This window comes from Drosophila ananassae, chromosome XL, assembly GCF_017639315.1.
Source record: "Drosophila ananassae strain 14024-0371.13 chromosome XL, ASM1763931v2, whole genome shotgun sequence".
In the NCBI taxonomy this organism is placed as follows: Eukaryota; Metazoa; Arthropoda; class Insecta; order Diptera; family Drosophilidae; genus Drosophila; species Drosophila ananassae.
In genome coordinates, this window is record NC_057931.1 from 8,520,317 (window position 1) to 8,541,285 (window position 20,969).

Genomic DNA, 20,969 nt, shown 5'->3' on the forward strand with positions numbered 1-20,969 from the left:
GGCTGCCCTACTTTGGCAGCCCGGCCAAGGCGCCCCAACTTGGCACGCAAAAGTCAGGCCCAGTTTCAGTTTCAGGTTCTGCACAGGAAGAAAATGTCAAGTTGTAGTGGTATTTTGGTAGGGTATAAATAGTATTTTATAGAAGTATAGATACCCGGTATTTGCGGAGTAAGAATATGATATATGATCATCCATAGTAGTTTAATGTTATAAAAATACCAAAGAATAGGCTTAATAGACTTTTAACAGTCTTTTTTTCAGTGTTTCTAGATTATTGTATTGATACCCGGTACTTTTTGAGTAAAAAATAGTATTTTTTATGGTATCTGGTGATCCAGAATCTTTTCTTTATATTTTATTCTAATTTAAAGCATAATTTGATCAGTTTTTGTAAAGTCTGTCTAGATTCTTGGTTAATTTTGATATTCGTTACTTCTATATTACTTTCAGAGTAAATCGATAGTATTTTTATGGTATATATTTAGATGGTGTTCTACAGAAACTTGCTGTAAGCTTAGAAATATGAAGTATTTTCATATGATTGTCTAGATACCTAATACCCGGTACTTAAAGCCTAAAAACAGTATTTTTTAAGGCATATAACTCGAAAGAAACCTTCTATTGGTAGAAAAATCAATTTTAAAAACTGAATCATACTACTTCTTCCTGTTTCCCATCAAAACACCTTAAATTACCTATACTAACCACCCATTTCTCTCTGTGGAGTTTAGGGCGCAGCTATAGCAGTTATAACCGTCTTAGTTCCAGTTCCAGTTTCAGTTTTTAGTTTCTGTCGGAGGCCCCGGGCCGCGGGCTGACGACTTGGCAAAATCAAGGTTAAGTATATGTATTTATGCGCATACCCAAGTAGCTCCGACTAGGGTGTATATTATACACGTATTTATATACGGAGGTGGAGCAGGACGAGCTAGTTCTTGGAACAAGGAGGATCTGAGGGTTCGGGCTGAGCTGGGCTGGGCAGGGCAGGGCAGGAAATGTCAATCAATTAGCCCGGCCCAAGGCGCCAAATGCGTCGGCGGTTGGGTTCCGGGGCGGGGGAGTCCTTGGTCCTTGGGTCTTTGACCACAGATGATTGCATTTCGCCTTCGCCGGTTGAGTGCGCTTCCTTGGAATCCTTCCAGGACGACCTTTTTGGTCCAAAAAGGACCTTTCTTTGTTTACCGCCCCGTCCCCCTTTATATTGACTTCGAGGGCTTCTGATGGGTTACCTTTTTGGAGCCAGGTGGAGTGAACAAATGGAGGTGAAAAGTCACCCAGATGGCAGTTACATAATTGGATCAATTTCAGAAATTAATTGCCAGAAAGTAATAATTTTTAAACACTTTATAGTTGGATTTGAAAGCCAATTAAATGGAATTAGCAATAAAGTGAAAGGACAAATCCTAAATCAATATTTGTTAGAGATAGATCTTAGATTGGGTTGCCATTTGATGAAAATAAAGTTCACCCCTACTCTTAGGGGGGTGGCCCTTGCATAAGCGCCTATAAGTATGCTAACCAGATTGCCGTTTTGCAATCGAATCAAGTCACTGCTGAGTAGCTTTCGGGGTCCTCTTTTGTCCGAGTCCGAGTCCGAGTCCTTTGCATCCTTGGTCTGTTCTTCGTCTGCCTCCTTTTTGTCTGTCTCCTAAGGGGGGGGGTGGACTCTGTGGGTGGGTGGACCATTCTAGGGTGAGCCTTATAAGGGGTGGATAGCCCCGGCCTATTGTCCCCATGAGCTTTGTGTTTGTCTCTCGTTCCACTGTTGCGGCTTTGTTTTGGTTTTCCACCCGCCTCCCGCCTCCTCCCGTTGCCATTTGTGTTTGTGTAATTGTTGCAACAATTGTGCTTTCCGAATGGGATATACATTGTGGCATTATATCACAAGGGGCAGGGCAGGGCAGGGGGGGTGCTAACTCGTAAGCAATGATTTGCTCGTCGAGCGTAAAATATGCCGGCCAGACAGCACCGATATTGGAAAGAAAAAAAAACGGCAACCTGCACTCGCCCCGAAACGCATTTAATGGAATGTCAGAAGCAGTCCTGTGGATGCCACAAAGTAATTAGCTTCGTCCTGAGTCTCTACTCTATTCCCTAGTCCTTAGTCCTTCTCAGTTCCTGGCTATCCTCATGAACAATTCCCTCTGAGGGCTTACAGAGACACTCACTCTCTCCCAGATCTTGGAACTGAATCGTTATCCTGTAAGCTCCAGGACTCCAGGGTGAATGCCAAAAAGTTTATAAATTTTTGAATAGTTCACAATGGCACAAGTATTCAGGTGGCAGGTGGCAGGTGGGAAGGTGGCATGGCCTGGTGGCAGGGGCAGATTCATTTTCTTGATGACACCATCTCATTAATAATGCCAGAGCTCTATTAATATTTGAAGGACGAACGCAGCAGGACCGGAAATTAAATCCAAATGAATGAGGGGTGGTGAGGGGCGGGGTGAGAGTGTCCTTACCAGAAAGGATATATGTGTACTGCAGAAATAGAGGCTTAAGAACTCCTGATATCTGGATATCCTTTTTCCAAAAAAAAAAACAAAACTTTAAACTTCAAAAATGTCATTCTGGTTTGTGTTTTACGAGTCCTGGGGACCTGGGAGGAGTCGTATCCTGTGCCACTTGATTTGCTGTCGCTTTTTTACACCTCCGCCAGGACACCCGCCCTCTTATCCTTTATCCTTTTCAGCCGCCTCCCCTTGACCCTCCCTGACCCTCTCATGTTAATTTTTATGACGTACTTGAAGTGAGCCATAAAATGAGCGGGTGGTTCGAGTCCTGCCTGCCACTGCCACTTTTTTTCTCTCTCTCTCTCTCTTGCCCCACGGGGGCAAGGAGGGACGAACTCTTAGAGCTGCAACAAATTAAAATGTAGAGTCGACACTCTCCCCCCCCTATGCTGCTGATGCTGCGCTTTGTGGGGCAAGGTGAGCGTCATCCTGTGGCACCGTTTGTCCTGCTCTGTTGCTCCCTCCCTCCTCCCCCCCTTAGCCCCCTCTCTCTATTCTGTGGTCGGCCACTCAGTCGCCAACGTCAGTACACTGACAGAAAAGTATAGTACTTAGTAGCCTCTAATATATATATGTTTTGTGAGAAACTTTTCTCTCAGTGCCACAGTGCCTGCCACATTTACGTCCAAAATAGTTGTAGTTGGTTTCTGGCCCGTTTCTGCCTCGCCATCAAAACTCCTCTCGTTTTTCATGTGTTGCAAGGTGCAGTGGGTTGTCGGTGGCGTGGCTAGGATGGGGCGGTGGCATGTGGCAAGTGTGTCAAGCCCATCAGGAGCAGGTGAGCCAGCCAGCCAGGCAGGAGGCAGGAGATGCCAGCGTATTAAGGGGCGTGGCGACATTCCATTTATTATAAATAGGCGAGTGCTGAGAGGCTTGACTTTCTGTTCCTATTTCCCCTCAGTCCACCTCCCCCCTCTGGGTCATTCATTTTGGCTTGTGACGTCAGCGGGAAAACTGCAATTGGCTTTTCAGTTTACAAAGTAAGGGGGGCCAAGAAAGGGGGTTATGGAAAGTAAAATATTTCAAAAATTGCTTAAAAATATTTTCATTATTTTTTTGTATTTATCTTTAGTAATTTTTTATAACTTCTTGCTTTAAGAACTGAAACCTTTAAAGGAAATGTCTTAAAAGCCCATTTAAGCAATAGACGCTGCCGCATATCGTACGGCTGGCATGGCTACTCCTTCTTTAAAGTCTTTTCAGCCAAAGAACAAACTTGAAAACTCATTCTAGCTTTCAAATAAAATGCATAGAGATAATAGCTAATCTCCATTTTAAAAAGAAACTTTCATTTTCAAATAAAACTTTTCAGAATTTTCCTTTATTTTTTGTTCTTTTCTTAAAAAGAAAAAAAACTTTTCTCATAGTGGGTGGCAGGTCTTTTGACTTTTCTGTTGCATTGTTGCAAGTCTGTGTGTTCTTAACTTTTAGATCAGCCATGAATTTGCGTCCATTATCCTTGCGGCGAACAGGACTCGGCAAGTTGCAGTTAATTATATGCATTATAAGAGTGCCAGGATCAAGGTACCAGGCCCCAGGATCCAGGACCAATAATAAAGGAAGGTATAGTTGGAGGGAGAAACTCTCTTTCTTTCAACTGGGCCAGCTGCTAATGCTGCTAGTGCCACTGCCAGTGGAGGTCCTGCCACGCATTAAAGTCAGAAAATTCATAAATGCCTGAGAGCTCCTCCGCCCCGCCAACCTCACCATCCTGCCCCACTTCCAGGATCCTCTCTAATAAGCACTTATGCCAGCAACAGCAACATGGCAACAAGGCAACAAAGAAGCTGTCGTTTCTGTTGCTTGAATTTTAATGAAATTAAAGATTACTGAGCTCAGCTAGCAGCGTAGAAACAACAGGCAGGTCCTGGCAGGGACCGGGCAGGGGCTTACTGTCAGGTGGTGCCAAAAGGGGTGACTTGCCAGTAACAGTAACAGTGGCAGTCCTAGTGCCAGTGCCTGGGAGCTGCTCCAGCAACAGTTGCAAGGGGGATTGCTGGATATTAAGTGGGTAACTTTAGTCGCACTTACTTTTGAATTAAACTGCCAGGAAAAAATTAAAAACGAATTGGCTTTTTCTCGCTATTCTGCGTGGTTTCTGAAAGCGTTTTAGGGAGTTTTGAGAGCCAATTTAAAGGGAAAGAAAGGGTCAAAGGTAGATGGTTTCATTGTAAAGGGTTTCAGGTGTCTAATTGATGGGTTGGTAGGGAAATTCTCCTAATTAGAGGCTTTGCCCGACTGTCCCTTGTCTTTGGACTACTTTTTCCCTAAAATTTATCTAAGATCCACTTAAAAGTGGTTTGGTTTTTACTTGCTTTTAATTAACTATATTTAATGGGATTGTAGAAGATTTTTAAGAAAAGTCTAGGAAACAGAGGCCCAGTCCAGAGGCTTTGTTCCTAGCATTTATGAAAGATTTGAAGTGATATGGCTTATATCTACATTAACTGATAGTAACTATAAAATATAGTATAATACAGTCCTAAAATATCTATTAAATTAAATCCCTGTCCTCTTGTCCTTTTTTTAAGTTACTTTAAAGCCTTGATTACCTTGATTTGTGAAATTAAATGCCTATCCAGGCACTTGTAATGTTATTTTGTGATATTGACTCAACCAGGACAGCCAGGACTTCTCCTTAAGCTTCCGCTTATCCTGACGATGTCCTGACGATGTCCTGACAATGTCTGTTGTCATTCATAATACTCCTGTTTCTGTTGGGAGGTGGCCCATGGCCCATGGCTTATGGCTTATAGCCCGACTATCCGACTCTCAATCCGATCTTAATGAGCCTGTTCCTGTGTCGACATAGCTGGCTCCTTGCTTGGTCCTTTGGCAGACATCCCAGATGAACTTCCTGCACTTTGTAATTAGTGCATGTTGCACAAGTGAATCAACTTTGTGCCAACTTTGTACGGCTGTCGTCTTTAATTAGTCACTTTGCTTCTGCTGGAAAGATGCAAAGTGAGTGGAATTTTGGTGCGAAAGCTTCTATTTTATTGTGGGTCCTGGTGGTAATTGGCTAATTCGACGGCAGTTCATCGGAGAGTTGTTAATCAGGATACAGAGAGAGAGAGAGAGAATCTATTGTTTATATAACTGGCAGGATATGGCCTGACTGTGCACATTAAGCATACGCCCTGTTGTCTGTTCGAATTTCATAATTAATTGCGAAACTCGAAGCAAAATTTAGCACAAGTTCTGCACAAATGCGCAAATCAATGCAACACGGGGTGGTATGGTTAGTTGCACGTTGCTGGTTGCTGGTTGCACGTTGCACGTTGCGTATACTTAATGTTGGCAAATTCAAATTGCATAAGATGCATTATTAATGCAACTTGACAGCAAATTTGCATTTCGGGTGGCAGCCCTGCCTGTCCCATTTAATTGATTTAACTAATTCTCTTAGTTTATCTCCAATTGTCATTATTGTCATTAATTTAAGGACTAATCACACTCTTATTATTATTCTTTTCAAGTAATTACACACCTAACGCCCTATCTGATTGGATTTCAATTAGTGGAATTACTTCCATGGCCTCCTTATGGAGATTATCGGGGCAAAGGACTTGATGTCCTAGTGTTGTTTAATTTTAATTCAATTTATATTGCTTCTGCCGTCGTGTTAAATCAATTACTTTCGATTGCAAGTCACAAGTTTCAATAATTTATTGGCTAATGAGGTGTTTGGAAGTGAATTTTAAGATGGAATATCTAATAATTGATTGCTTTTATTAATTATTTTGGAAAATAATTGGATTTTTGTTTGAATTTCTTGATTTCAAGTCATTTTCTTTCATTTTTGACGTTTTTATGCCAATTGCCTTTCATGTTTGACGTTTTTCTATCGAATCTAGAGTGGCCGTTCTCTTTCTTCACACTTAAATACCAAACAAAATACTGAATTTATAATAATAGTAATATAACTTTATTTTCTTCTCACTTTCAGTGCCATATGCAACCGATAAGACTGTGTGATTCAGATCGGATTGGACTCAACTCTGCCTGTGTGTGTGTGCCAGTGTGCCTGTGTGTGTGTGTGAGTGTGTGAGCGAGTGAGAGAGAGAGAGTGAGAGAGTGAGACAGCCTGAGAATGACGGACGCTCGGGGCAGCCAAGTTGCAGGAAAGCCCGGCGTCCCAGCCGCGGAATCCGTATGAGCTAGATAACCCAAATCCACATCCAACACAAAAGAAGAAGGCAAGAGATCAGTGAGGATCTGGATCCGGTAGCGGATACGGAAACGGAGAAGCACACCATCTATCCATCCCCCTCTCAGACTCTCAACTGACAACTGTCATCCGTCATCTGGTATCTGGTATCTGGTGGTGGTATCTGTCATTCGTCACCAACCTGTCACCTGTCAGAAGGGGAGCAGCAGCAGCCAGCAGTACAGTCCCGGCCCTAGCTGTCACTGGTCACTGGTCAGTGGAAGCGGAAACGGTAACGGAAGTGGTGCTAGTCCCGCACCAAAAAAATAAAAAAAATACTAAAAACTTACACCAGGAGGAGCTATAGCAGGAGAGGATTGGGCAAGCAGGAGAGGATTGTAGCGTGTAGCCGGCAAAATGCCAGGCGGACGACGTGGACTGGTTGCGCCGCAGAACACATTCCTCGAGAACATCATCCGGCGCTCCAATTCGCAGCGTAAGTACTTCCAGATACTCCTCTCCATATCCCATATCCGATATTTTATTAAATATTTTATTCAAAAATTCCACCGCTCGATGGCTTATATTGGCATGAAAAAGGAAAATTGTGGCAGAACGGAGAGAAAGTGTGAAATGAATTTTCCGTTAAGTTGTCAGTGCGAACAGGATGCTGGAGGGAAAATCTCGAGGGAGAGAGATGGAGAAAGGGCCAGGACATGGGAGGACTATAAATAGAGCCACCCATACTACCCATACCCGTATATGATTGCATATGTGACCGAGAACTGTCCGTTCTCTGAAATTGTGTGTGAGGGCCCGGAAGGTGTTGTGCAATTTGAGGGCCGACATTGAAATCCCTTTTTGGCTTGCGGTCAATGGCAACACTTTCAATTAGGCCAGGCCAATTGTGGAAGTGGGAGTGGTAGTGGGATTGGGTGTAAGGGGTGAGTCCTCACCTTAAATCGGATTGTGTGCCTGGTTAACCACGGCTCTGTCTCAGCTGCAGTCAAAAAGGGACTTCCAAAGGACTCTCTCTCCACTTCACTAACCACCACTCTGCCAAAGGATCGAAAACAGTTGCTGCTGTTCGAAGTTGAGCCAGTTACCATTTGGAAATGTTCAGCCATCAGGACATCAGCCATCAGCCATAACAAGGACAGAAATCAGGCAACACATGGCCCGAATACTGCAGCCATAAACAACAACAAGAAACAGAAACAGAACTATGAGATAATTAACAGAGCCCCCCCTTTATTCTCCATGGGGGTAGCACTGAAAGTAAATGGTATATCTACTGAAAATATCCATCATAGAGAGAAATATATCGTATTAAAGATTTCCAGAAAGGTTAGGTTGGTAAAAAGGGTTTCTAAAGGTTGGAAACTCCACTAAAATATTAAATACTCATAGTAATACCCGGTACTTTAAGTGTAACTTTGGTATTATAGTCTCTAGTGATGATGTAGGATGGTAGAGTTGGTATTTGGATAAATAGAGATCTTAAGAACTCTACTACAATGTGTCTGATAATGATACCAGGTACTTCTTGTTGGATAGTATTTAAAATACTAAGATATCTTATAGGAAAAATGCTATCTGAAGAAAGTTTTTAAGATACTAAGCAATCTTTAAGTATCTCAGGCATTACTTTCTTTAGTAAAGATGTGTTTATTTAACAATTAATAGTACTAATAATAATACCCGGTACTTTCAGAGTATCTCTAATAACAATTATGTCGAAAAAAGATAAAATACCATCTTAGGCATCTAAAGAAATGCAAAATACTGACTAAAAATACTGATAATGATACTCAGTACTCATATAGTACTTCTCCCATTATTATCTCTCAGTGCAGCGACAAAGCTCATTAGTTTGGATGGGGACAGAAGGGACAGAAGAGGATTTAAGGAAAGCGATATGCGGCGAATGAAAGAGACAGAGGGCGGGATAAGAGAGAGAACGGTAGAGACTGAGTGACATAAATGGACGCACAATTGATGGACTTCGTTCGGATGCCACTGACAGAGTGAACTGCATTTGTCCGGCAATGCAAAATGGCCGAAAAGTATCTGGACAACTGCGGTTAATCATGGCCAGAAAGGATGTCCTGCAATGTCCTGTAAAAGGCCAGAAGCACTGCCATTCTATCCGGTTCAATGAAGTAGAATTTATCTCCTTCCCTTTGAATGTTTCCAGTTTGGTTTTAAATCAAATAAGGTATTATTAGGGTATCCTTTTTGCTAAACCTCTGTGAGGTAGGTTGCAGTATCCTTTTTTTCCTCTCCTATTGCCCTGTTGTCCCGTAGTCCTATTCCTTGGCCAATCTTCCTGGCAATTGGAATCCTGGCAAAAGGAGCCATCAATAGATTTAGTTAGGCCCAACTGTGACTTGACAGCCATGAATGGAGGGGAGGAATGGAGGCTTCTCCCTCCTTTTCAGGCATAGTAGTTCCATTCCTGGTATATACCAGGAATCCCACTCTTCCGCTCCACAACTGTCGAAAGCGGATTACTGAGCGAGAAGACATAAAGCCATTTTCCAAAAGGATTTCCAAGCAAAGGGAAAAGGCAATGCCTTTTGCCAGCTCCCTCTGACCTGAAAGATACACAGCTACAGATACAGATACAGAAACTCAGATACAAATGCCATAAAGGAAATGCACATACAAAAGTGCGGCGTATTAGGGCGGGAATGCAAATGTCCTGGGAGGAAAATGGGTCGGTCGTCAGGTGAAAGGCAATAGATTCTAATGTGATTTTCATGCCAAGCGCCAATAAAAAGCGATTGGGTAGCGGTCTGAGGCTCAGCTTGGGAATAAATATAAAATATATAATATATATTATGAATATGGTGGGAGATTTGGGGCCAGGACCTCTCATAAAGTGCGTGCTTCCCTCATTTCGATGTCTGCACGCCAAGCCATAAACTGTGTCTGGAGGTCCTTAAAGGAGTAGCTTTCTCGCTCAACTCTTTAACAAAAATCACAAAGCCATAAAGGCAAATCCATCAGGCCAAAAATCAGGGAAAGGCTCACAGGACCATGGTGTTTGTTTGGGTTGCCAGTTTTCCGCTGACACTGGACCTGGTCCTGGTTCAGGACCAGCAGCGGCCACTGGCTTAGTCCGATTTTTTAATTAGTTGACTTTATGCCTCACACTTTGCCTCACACACTTGGCTTCGATTTGGCCACAAGTTGCAAATAGGCAAAAATTCTGCTCTGTTTGTCCTTGTTTGGCAAACAAACTCATTAAAATTGAACGCCAAAGCCGCTTTCCCAGCGACAGAACCAAAAAACCAAAAATCCACAAAAATCCCGCCTAGCATTTTTCAGTGGTTTAGTTGCCAAGGGACGTGGCTGTAAAGGGGGAGGGGGCAGGGATTAGGGGGTAAGGGATTAAAAGACACCAACCATTTTTTGTTGCCCTTTTTTTTTTCATTATTTATTTTCCTGCTGCCTCTTTTTTGGGGGGTTTGTGTCACTTTTGCGGTTTGGCTCGCACGTTTATCTCGAGTGCACATTGCTGTTTGGCCCCGCCCATGACCTTTGCCCCCCCCCTAGGAGGACTCGCGCTGTTTGATCTTCGTCAGCAAGCCAAACAGCATTAGCAACAAAAACAACACACGGCCCAAGAGAACAGCAGCAGAGGCAAAAAAAAGCCACCAAAGTGGCCAAAAAAACACATAGAGGGAATGGGGCATGCCACTTGGCGTCTTGCTTTGAAGTTGGCTCGTTCGGTTGTCGCCAAAAAACCGAAATACATTTGAAGAAAAAGTCTGAAAACTTAAAAAAAAAATAATAAAAAAGTTGTACCACACTGGCAGTAGTTTCTGAGATCTGGTCACACTAATTATCTGTCAAATAATCTGTCAAAAATGAATTTCTATCTCGATTACCCATTTTTTTGCTGTGCACTTTCATCGAAGATGGGAAAAGAACGATTTTGAAAGTGTTTTGACTTCCTGTTTACAATTAATTACGCATACGCCCCGTGGTGGCCCTAGGTACGTGCGATATCCATCAAAATCTTGAAGGGATGGATGGGATGGTGTTTGCTTAGGTCAGATGCCAAGGGGCATTGAATGCATAAACGATGGCCCAAAAGGTGATGAATCAGAAGGCCAACAGAGACCAGAAGGCACTTTTATTCTTTACTTAACTTTATGGGGATAAGACTTTAACTTTAAGAGTGTTTTTCAGTTCATGGGACAGCCTTAAATAAACTACAAAATTATTAAACAAAAGCCACTGATTAAGATTAAACAGTTTTTAATGAGAATGAGAATTTTGGTTTTTGGAATTTGGATTTTGGGAGAAAAACAACATGTTGTTTCGCCACCAGAGGCCTTGCAGCCCAAAATTCCAACCAAATTACCAGATGGAATCAGGAACAATGAGTATTTAATTCGGGCTTTAATTAGGGATTGGATTGTGAGATGAAAAGTGCAAACGAAATGTGACAGCAACTGGACAGGCAAGTGATCAAGGACTCTGTGACCTGACCTGTTTTCGTTCGTAACTCTCCCCGGACACCCAGTTATCCCCAAATGTAATATTAAGCCAATAGACAGGTTAAAATGCCGATAAAATTGAGAGGCAGTGACGCAAAAGGTGGCCTGGACAGAGACCTGCACAGAGAAACTGTCAACCGGAATCAGCATAATCACACACTGAAACACCTTACACACACACACACGCGGATGTTGACGCAAAGTACACACATCAGGACATCAGGACACACACACTCCCATAAAGAGTTGCATACAAAGTCAGTACTAATTTGTGTGCAGGCTGTTGTTGGTGGCATGCAACAAGCCGCAGTGGGAACACGCCCACACGCAGGCCAATCGGTGAACAATTGCAATTATGTACAATCATTGTCTGCCACATGCCTCTGCCTCTTGCCTCTTGTCGGCTCGGCACGGTTGTCCTTCTGCCCGGGCGCCAATTCCGATGCGATGTCAGTGTGTTTATTATTGATTTTCATTTTTCATTTGTGTTTTTCTTTTCCCTTTTCCCTTTTTTTGTTCAATGTTTGTTTTTGTCTCGGATCTGTTTTCTCTTTCCTTTTTTTTGATACCCAGTAGTTGTAGTATTCAGGGGGTAGCCTTGTATTCTGGGAGAAGAAAAGAGTAGGGCTTGTATAGCTATAGTATCTATAGTATCTTCTTACTTCCATCTGTCTCTAAAAACTTATAGAAACTGGAAGGCAGATCCTTCTTCCTTTAAAAATCTATAGAAGTATAAGTACAAGTACTGGGTATGGATAGTCCTTACTATTTACTATTTACTTACTATAGAAACTGAAAACCAAATCCCTTTTCCAGAAAATCTTATGGAACTGAGAACTAGATCCTTTTACCCTAAAAACCTATGAAGAACCAAGTACTGGGTATGGATAGTCCTTATTTTCAGCTTGATCTGCCAAGGGGAAACTACTTCTTTTTTGTTTTTAAGTGCCTATAGTATCTAACCCCTACAGAAACTAAGAACCAGATCCTTATTCTTCTATAAAAACTTGAAGAAACTAAAAACCCGATCCTTTTGCCTTGAAAATCGAATAAAAACTGAAAACCAAATCCTCCTTTCTCTTTACTTCTAGAAGTACTGGGTATGGATAGTCCCTACTTTCTTCTTGTTCTATCAAGGGTTGAGTATCTTCTGATTGAGTATCTATAGTATCCCCCTACTTCCCATTGCCTCACAAACCTACAGAAACTAAAAACCAGATCTTAAAACAACATCCTTTCCAAGTACTGGGTATGGATAGTCCTTACCTTCCTCTGTATCCCCTCCTTTATGTTGTTTCTGTCACTCTTTCGTGTAAATAACCATGTTAGCCAGGGAGTGAGAGTGAGAGAGAGAGACTCAAAAGGGGGGTTGCCATTACATTTATTGATTTCTGTTTCGGGGGACACCCCCTCCGCATTCGTTACCTTTTCTTTTCTTTCGTTTGCTTTACTTTGCTTGCGTTTTCAGTTTTCGACACTTAACGTTTCGCGTCTTTGACCTGTTTTGTTTTTGTTTCTTTTTCTTTTTCTTTTCCTTTTCCCTTTTATTTTAATTTTTTTCTTTTTCTTCTTTTGCTGCTACCCCCTTCTTCTTTTTTGGTGGCCGGAAATGCGCGAGTGCACCCCATTACCCCAGAGTCGGAGGAGTCGCTGCCTCCATTTTGCGAGAAGGTCAAAGTGGCAAGCGGCCTGGGGGATGGGGGGCAGGAACCAAACACAAACACCAACACAAACACCAACACCATCACACCAACACACCAATAACAATAATAATCCGCACTGACCTGGCCAAAAAGCAGCTCCTGAGCCGAGGACTGTTGACACGGACATGGACATGGACATGGACACGGACCATGGACTACGGACTACGGACTAAGGACTACGAACTACGGATAAATGGACAAACGGACAACGGACTTTCGCACGCAACAGTAAATCAAAGCCAACACACTGAGAGCCAAATTTAAATATACACTTTTTTGGTGGCAAGGTGGCTATGTGGCACAGATTTCGTGTCATTTGGCCATTGTGTGCCAGGGGCTTCGAGTGGGGGATCCGCATTAATCATACGCCGTGTTGCCGCCGGGACTGTAATCATAACAATCGGGGCCGCCAATCAAACGCCCCCGAAACGGAGTGTCAAGGAATGCCAGCCAAAGTGTTTCTACTTTCATTTATTTTATATAATATTTAATAATGGAACTTGCAACATGAAATTTAGTTTCAGGATCAATGTAGTTTTAGTTCCTCAGAACAAATTTTTCCAAAAATCAGAACAAATCAGTTGGACTTGAGGGCTGCGTGCCGTTTTGACCTTTTGCGCCAGAAATTCCATGGAAATCAATGCCCACCTTAGGGGCCTTCAATGCCAGGGCCAAACACCTGATCACCTGACCACGCTGCCACCTGGCCAGGGTCTGACCCTTAGCCTCCAGCCCCCTTCGGCCAGGTGGCGACAATTGATTGAGAAACGCCTTGGAGGCTTTCACTTCATCCACTTTCGTCTTGCGTAATTTATAAGAATTGCCTTTATAATTTAGAGCACTTGGAGTGCTATAACCTTTATGGCCATGATATAGTGACAGTGGTGGCCATATCTTGGACATGTGACCAAAAACCAAATGGCTTTAATTAGACAACAGAGCGCGTGTCCAAATTGCTGTCCATCGAGGAGGTGGAGGAGGAGGAGGCAGCCGTCAAACGACACTTAGCATTAAGTAAAAGGCCATTTAAGAATGGTCACAGAATGGTGGCAGAGAGACGCAGAGAGGGGTCTCGGCCACCAAGTCCAAGTTTCGCCTTTTGGCCACTCAAATTGGATTAAGTTGTTGCCCCTTCTCCTCTTTTGGTTGTCGGTTTCTGGCCAGGTGTTCTCTGGCCCACTCGCTTGGCCAACTGACGAAATGAGAGAATGAAACCAGACTAGCATGGCCAAGACTAGCATGGTGGGCCTGGGCCCTCCCCTGGGGGACGACCACATCAAATAAGGACACCATCTAATCCCTGACAGGAACACGCTTACGGCAAAGAAGGCCAATATTCTACGGCTTTTTATTGCCGTGTTTTTCAGGCCGAGAAGCAGCTGCCTTCCAGGAGGACAAGTATTCGATATTGTTGCTAGATGACCCATATCCTTGCCCACATCCTTGCTGATTCTCAACCGATTCTCAAGCGGAATACACCAAACGATTTGTGGATCGATTTCCCATCGATCTGCTTCAAAACCTGGGCACAAAATATTTTTTAAATTTTTTTCAAAATTTTCAAGGGGTACCCCTTACGAAATCCTGGATTTCCTTATCTCCCCCTACCGATGCCCATATCTTCCCCAATTCTGATCCGATTCTCAAGCGGAATACCTTAAACGATTTCTGGTTGGATTCCCCACAAATCTGCATCAAAATTCTGAGAACAATTCTTTTTTGATTTTTTTTCAACATTTTCTGGGCAGACCCCTTCAAAAAGTGGGGTTTTGTAATATGCTTCACTAGGATAGCTATATCTCGGCCAATTTTTATCTGATTCTTAAAGAGAATGCCTTAAACGATTTCTGGATCGATTCCCCATTGATCTACATCAAAAGCTGACAACAAAATATTTTTTGAATTTTTTTTTTTAAATTTTGTGGGGCGACCCCTTGTAAAATCTGGGATCTCCCCATCTGGCGCAGGGCCATAGCTATATCTCAGTCAATTCTTATCCGATTCTCAAGCGGAATACCTTAAACGATTTGTGGATCGATTCCCCGTCGAGCTGTATCAAAATCTGAGAACAAAATATTTTTTCAAATTTTTTCAAAATTTTTCGCTTTAAAAAGAGGGTTTCTTTGGAATGAGCCACTAGGAAAGCCATATCTTGACCAAATCGTATCCGATTCTTAAAAGGAATACCTAAAACGATTTCTGGAGCGATTCCCCATGATTCTGCATCAAAAACTGGCAACAATATATTTTTAAAATTTTTTTCAATATTTTGTGGGGTATCGCTTTAAAAAATCCAAGAACTCCACTTATAGGCCCTTACGACGTCTATATCTCTACCGATTCTCATTCGATTCTCAAGTGGAATACCTTAAACGATTTCTGAATGAATTCCCCACTAATCTGCATCAAAGTCCTGAAGAAAAAACGGCCTTGAAATAATTTTCCAATTATTTTGAAAATAATCAGGGGGTTGTGTGGTTGGCGATTGTTGAAGAAAGCGCCGCTCGAATACTCCTCCACTCCTCCTTTTTTAAATTGAAGAAGTGGCAGTGTGTTTCAATTTAAGCTTCTAAGCAGACAGGATGCGTTGCCAACTTAACAGTTGGTTGGATGGATATTTATCCGAAGGATGTCCAACTAGGAGCTGCAGTGTGGAAGATACTCAGTTATGGGGGATGCGGTTAAGGATAATTCACAAAATTCACAAAAAAAATCGCGTGTCGAGTGGCATTTTCCAACCAAGCCATGTTTGTTGTTGCCCTCTCTTTTTCACTCTATGTGTGTATGTGTGTGTGTGTGTGTGTTTTTCCGCCTGAGGGTGTGTGAGTGCGTGGCTAATTTGCTTGGCGAAGAAAAAAAGTGTAGCATGCTTTTTGGGGCCACTGGCAACACGCAACGCAGCGAAAAAGTTGCTGCCAAAATGCAAAAGTGAGACAAGAGAGGGCAAGAGAGAGAGAGAGAGATGTGTGTGTGTGTGTGTGTGTGTGTGTGTAAACTAAAACTCGCTCTTGCACTTGGCAAGCTGGAGGGGGAAAAGTTGGCTGCTTTTCCCGGCCACTTTGTTGCTGGGCCTTTGGACCCAGTTGAAAGTTTACGCAATCAACTTTTTTCGCTATTCTTGTTTGTTTTTTCCCTCCTTCCTCCCTCTACCCCCTCCTCTCTTTCAACCACACACACACACATACATGGTATGACGGTGACGGGGCCAAAACTTTAATGTGGCATCAGCAAATGCGACGCGTAGCGAAGCGTGGCAAGCCATTGGCGCCAACATCTCTGCGGCTGTCTGTGTCCATATCTGTGTCTCTCTCTCTCTCTCTCTCTATACACACATATATAGACACACGTGTGTCTCTGTGTGTGTGTGTATTTGTGTCACCAATACTATAAAAGACCAAAGAAATGGCCAAGATATGCATGATTTTTTAAAGAGAGAGTACAGTTTTTGGTTCAATATTTGAGATATTTAGGAGCAAGGACATGTCTTGAATCCTTTTAATTCTAAACTGTCTTACTGGATATTGCTCTTAATTTTCTCTCAGTGCCTCCAGCACTTTGAAACTGAAAATATTGGAAGAATGGAAGCCAAAGAATGGAGAATCGTAGAATTAAATGAAAATTCGGGAGAGCAGGGGGTAGTGCTAGTGGGGCTACCACCCCATATCCTTATTCTTTACCCCCTCTATTTTTTTTCTGGAAAAACGCCACTTTTGACCTTGAAGTCAAATGTCCACCAAAGCAGTCACAGAACATGAAAAGTAATCAAGCCAAGGGAGAAGGGGTGGTAATAGGGGAGTAGGGGGTGTTAAAATGGAAATAGAAATTGGATTCAGAAACATATGATGAGAAAAAATAAAAGGAAAAATAGAGGAGTTCTTCTGGGAAAATAAGGGAAAGAAGAGCTTTTCAGTTATATATTTATAGATTTTTATTTATTTTAGGAAGTTTAAATAAAAGATTTCTTAAAAATATATTTTATTATATTATATTTTAATTAAATAATATTTAAAAATAAATATTTTCTTTTTATTAGCCCCTTAATTATTATAATTTCCCAATAAATGCAATTAATAGGCTACCTACTAGCCCTCTCTTTCTACTTCTTACCTTCCCTCTCTTTCTTATTTTTCAACTGAGTGGTGTTTAGGGTGGATTTTTGGAGTGGTTGAGTGGGTCAGTGGCTGAGTGGTTTTCGCTTCTTGCCGGCAACTCGCAGCTTCTCACTTAATTATGCAAATTTAATAACAAACGCCAAATGGTGCGCATAAAGAGACAGAGGCAGCACGACTACCGCAAAAAAAAGCAGAGAAAGAGATGGCAAGAGGGGTTTATTATAAATGCTATTATGCGACACAGGGAGGCAGAGGGGGAGGGGGTGGAGGGAGGGCGGAAGGACGGAAGGACTCCTCTGTGAGAGGGTTTGGTTCGGGAACTTTGTTGCAATTCTTTTGAAGCATGCCCCAAGGAGTCGTAGCGGTAACAGCCTGGCCTAATCAACGTGGCTTGCTTTTTTTTCTCTGTGTGTGTGTGTGTGTGTGTTTTGTCCTCTCCCCCTCTCGCTTTCTCCTTCTCTCCACTTTCTCTTCACTTTCTCTTGTGCATTCCCCTCAGCTGTCGCTAATGTAATTAAATCGCAATGTCCGCCGAGCCTTCTTTTTTTTTCCTCAGTACTTTTCGGACAATAAAATTTATGCACTCGACCCAAGGCGAAAGTGGAGAAAGTGGGGAGAGTGGGGCAAAAGAGAGAGGGGAGGGGGCAAGGTGGAGGACCAAAATGACACGACCAGCTGGCAATCTGTGGCCTAATCGCAGCTCCAGACCGCCGGAGACTGAAAATTGTGACAAAACGAAGGGGTTGTTCAACAAAAAAAAACAGGAGAAAAATGGGAGAAAGTAAGGAGGAGAGGAGGGAGAAGGACTAAGGCTGAGGGAGGGGTGTGTGGCATAAAGGATAATTGCAAGGAACCATATAACGTTCGCCATTTGCCTCTAATGTCATTGAAAGAGGGGGGAGACCCAAGACCCGAATGATTCTGTGAGTGCCCATATGTGTGTGAGTGTGTTGGGGTGTTAGTGTGTGTGTGTGACAAGTCCCCAACAATGGCCACCAGCAACAACAACAAATACCAACGAAGAAGGAAGAAATGCAAAAACCACAAAAAAATAATGACAAAACTGGCCAGAGACAGGGCGGAAGGGGGGCTGCGGATATGAGGGGATAATAGTTTCAGGGGCGGTGTCTAAGAGGGGGCGGGAGGGAAACGGAAAGCAACAAAACAAACCAAAAAAATGGCTGAAACAGTGGGAAAAATAGGTAAAAAATAAATATAAAAAGATAAAGAATTAAAAATATAGTTCTAAAACTTTAAATATATTTAATTATATGGTTAAAAAATTTAAAATTAAGCATATGTTCTCTTTAATATTAAACAAAAAGATCAAAAAGTAAATAAGCTACAATTTTTGTGACGAAAGCCATTTTAAAATAAAAAATACTCAACAGTTTACTAAAGATATCAAATATTTGAGATCTTTTTGGTTTTAAAATTAAAACTCTTATAAGAAATCACTCTTATATCAAAAGCAATAGTTTAAAGTCTAATATTAGTGACGAAAGAACTTCCTTTTTACAAAATATTAGACAGTTTTGGTAACGAAACACAAATATCTTATTTTGGTTAAATTTTTTTTTGATAAAAATTTATCTAACAACTATATTTTAGCAGATTTTAAAGCCTGCTTCTGATAACTAACTAATAAAACAAAATTTTTTTAAGCTGAAAGTCTAACCAATTTAGAGGCATTTTTTGAACTTTCGTCCCACTGTCCACTGGCCAAGCGGAAATGAAAGTTTTGCGAAATTGCAACCACATTTGCATGTGTACCGAAGACTCTAGTGAGTCCCCCCCTTCCCTCCTCGTTCTGTGTGTGTTTGGGGTGTATTTAGTTAATGGACTAGTTTTGTTATATCCCATGGAGGTACAGCCACCCACCCCCCTATCCCCTGGCCCCCAGCCCTGGCCCCTCTTCAACGGTCAAGGCCCTTTTGGGCAAATCCACTTAGGTGGTGGGGACTCTTTTTGGTTTTTTTTTGTTTTTTTTTTTGTCGCCCTGCTGCGGTCGACCGCACAAATCCAAATCAATCAACGACACTGGCTGCCCAGCAGCAACTTTTCTTACCAATTTTTCTTTTTTGCTTCTCTGCTTTTGCAGTTCAACAAACAACTGTAAATGTTGCACGGCTAATTGGCCAAAAAAAAAAAAAAAAATAGAGGTGGGGCATGCCACTGGGGGGGAGGGGCAAGAGGCCTCATCAATCATCGAGAAACACGGACCGCCTGCCTGGAACAGGAAAAGCAAAACTGGACCCACGTAATCTGCCCCTTATCCTGTCCCCCCTTCTTGAATCCATATCCATAGAGTCCTTTGTTTCTTGTTGACATTTCAGGTTGAGTTGTCAAAAGTCCTTTCCCCAGAAATCTTAATACCAAAACCCCTTAACCATAAACCGAGTTTGTGCAACTTTAAGTGGCAACCCCAGGCAGGACCTCGACTGTTCGCTTCCAGCCTTTTGTTTGCCTTTCAAATAAAAATCAAAAAATCATTAATTAAATAGCAGACTCGCTCCCCCCAGGATATGGATATTGGTCCTGCTCCTGCTCCTGCTGCTGCTGCTCCTGATGATGTTGACATTTATAATACATCATTCTTGATCGGGGCTCATAAATAATTGGGCAATCAGGACGAAGGACTAAGGCTGAGAGGGGGGGCTAAGTGCATGAGGGAGATGTTGTTCGTTCGTCCTGGTCGTCCTAGCCGTCCTGGCCGTCCATCTCGCCTGTCAATCACCAATAAAATATTCATCTCCCCTCTCCAGAATTATTATTTGATTTGACGTTTTGAGTGCTTTATTATTTAGCTGTTGATGTTATTTTTCGAGTGTAAGGGGGGGTAGTTATTTAATTAAATTATAAGATACTTTATATGATATTTTATTTTAATTTAAAAACTAAGAAACTTGCAAACTATTAGACTAAACAGAGCTATCAAATCACCTTCAAAAATGTACCTTCTTCTCAATAGTCCTTGATTTAATCCTTGTTTAATCCTTGATAGATTAGCAAGAAAAAGAAAGCAAATCCTTCAAGGACCAACCCTGAACTGCCAAAGTCCTTTAAGAATTTCTTTTTTATTTAAATATTTAAAGAGTTTCCCTTTGTTTAGTGGACAGGACACTGCCACAGGACACATCTTATTCTGGGGACAGGGGCAAGGACACAGTGGGTAGTGGCAGTGGCACAAGACAAGGGTGTTGCACCAGGGGGCACCAGGGGAGGCATGGAAAAATTGTTTTCCCGGAGAAACCTTGCTCCCAATCAGATCTTCCCGCCGGACAGCTCCTCCAGGCTCAGTTTCTCACTGCCAGTTGACATTTTTCCCACATTCCCCTGCCAATCGGGTTAAAAGGGAGGGAGGGGCAAGAGGCAGGATGCGGTGGCAGGATGGCTTACAAAGAAATCGCGAACGGACAGAAAATGGCCAAGGAAAATTGCAAAACTTTGTCCGCCAGCTTTGAATGCCATTAAGTGTCGCCCCCGACACGGACACCCCCACACCCCCCCACACACACACATGTTTATCCTTGCAACGCAGCCGTGGCACAACCTTTATGCCCCCAAAGCCCCATTCCACATGCCCCACCGCTTCTCTCATTTTCTCCAAGTCGAGCTAAAATGAAAAAGAAAACATTGTGACGCTGACATAATGGCGGAATCAGACACGCACACTCCGACAGCCGCATGCCGCATGCCTCATGCCACAAGCCGTTGAAAGCATTAAAAAAAAGGTAAATAAATAAAAAATAAATATATAAAATAGAAGTAGAAAATGGAGATGCTGCTGTGAAAGGGTTAAGGTGGGAAAAGGCTTTCAACCGCGAGGATAGTTGGCCATATGTCCCTAAAAATAAGTGCACTTTAGATGGAAAATAAATTTAATTCTTTAGGTTTCAAAACTTTTACTTAAATATGATATATAATACTACATAATTAAAAAAAGTAAAAGGTTTCCCCTTTGGTTTACTTTTCAAATT

The 20,969-nt window shown here is 42.3% G+C and overlaps 1 protein-coding gene across 4 annotated transcripts in view; it reads left to right on the forward strand.

The window, feature by feature from the left end:
* Positions 1-7,009: 7,009 nt before the first annotated feature.
* Positions 7,010-20,969, forward strand: part of LOC6502321 (potassium voltage-gated channel protein eag) — a 46,765-nt gene continuing 32,805 nt past the window's right edge. For 2 of the 4 annotated variants that reach the window (XM_032453142.2, XM_032453143.2), the window contains exon 1: positions 7,018-7,159. In XM_032453142.2, the coding sequence (XP_032309033.1) occupies positions 7,081-7,159 (79 nt within the window). In that variant the 5' untranslated portion in view covers positions 7,018-7,080. Of the gene's footprint in view, positions 7,160-20,969 lie in introns of all 4 variants that reach the window. The other 2 variants (XM_032453145.2, XM_032453144.2) reach the window with 2 other exon arrangements.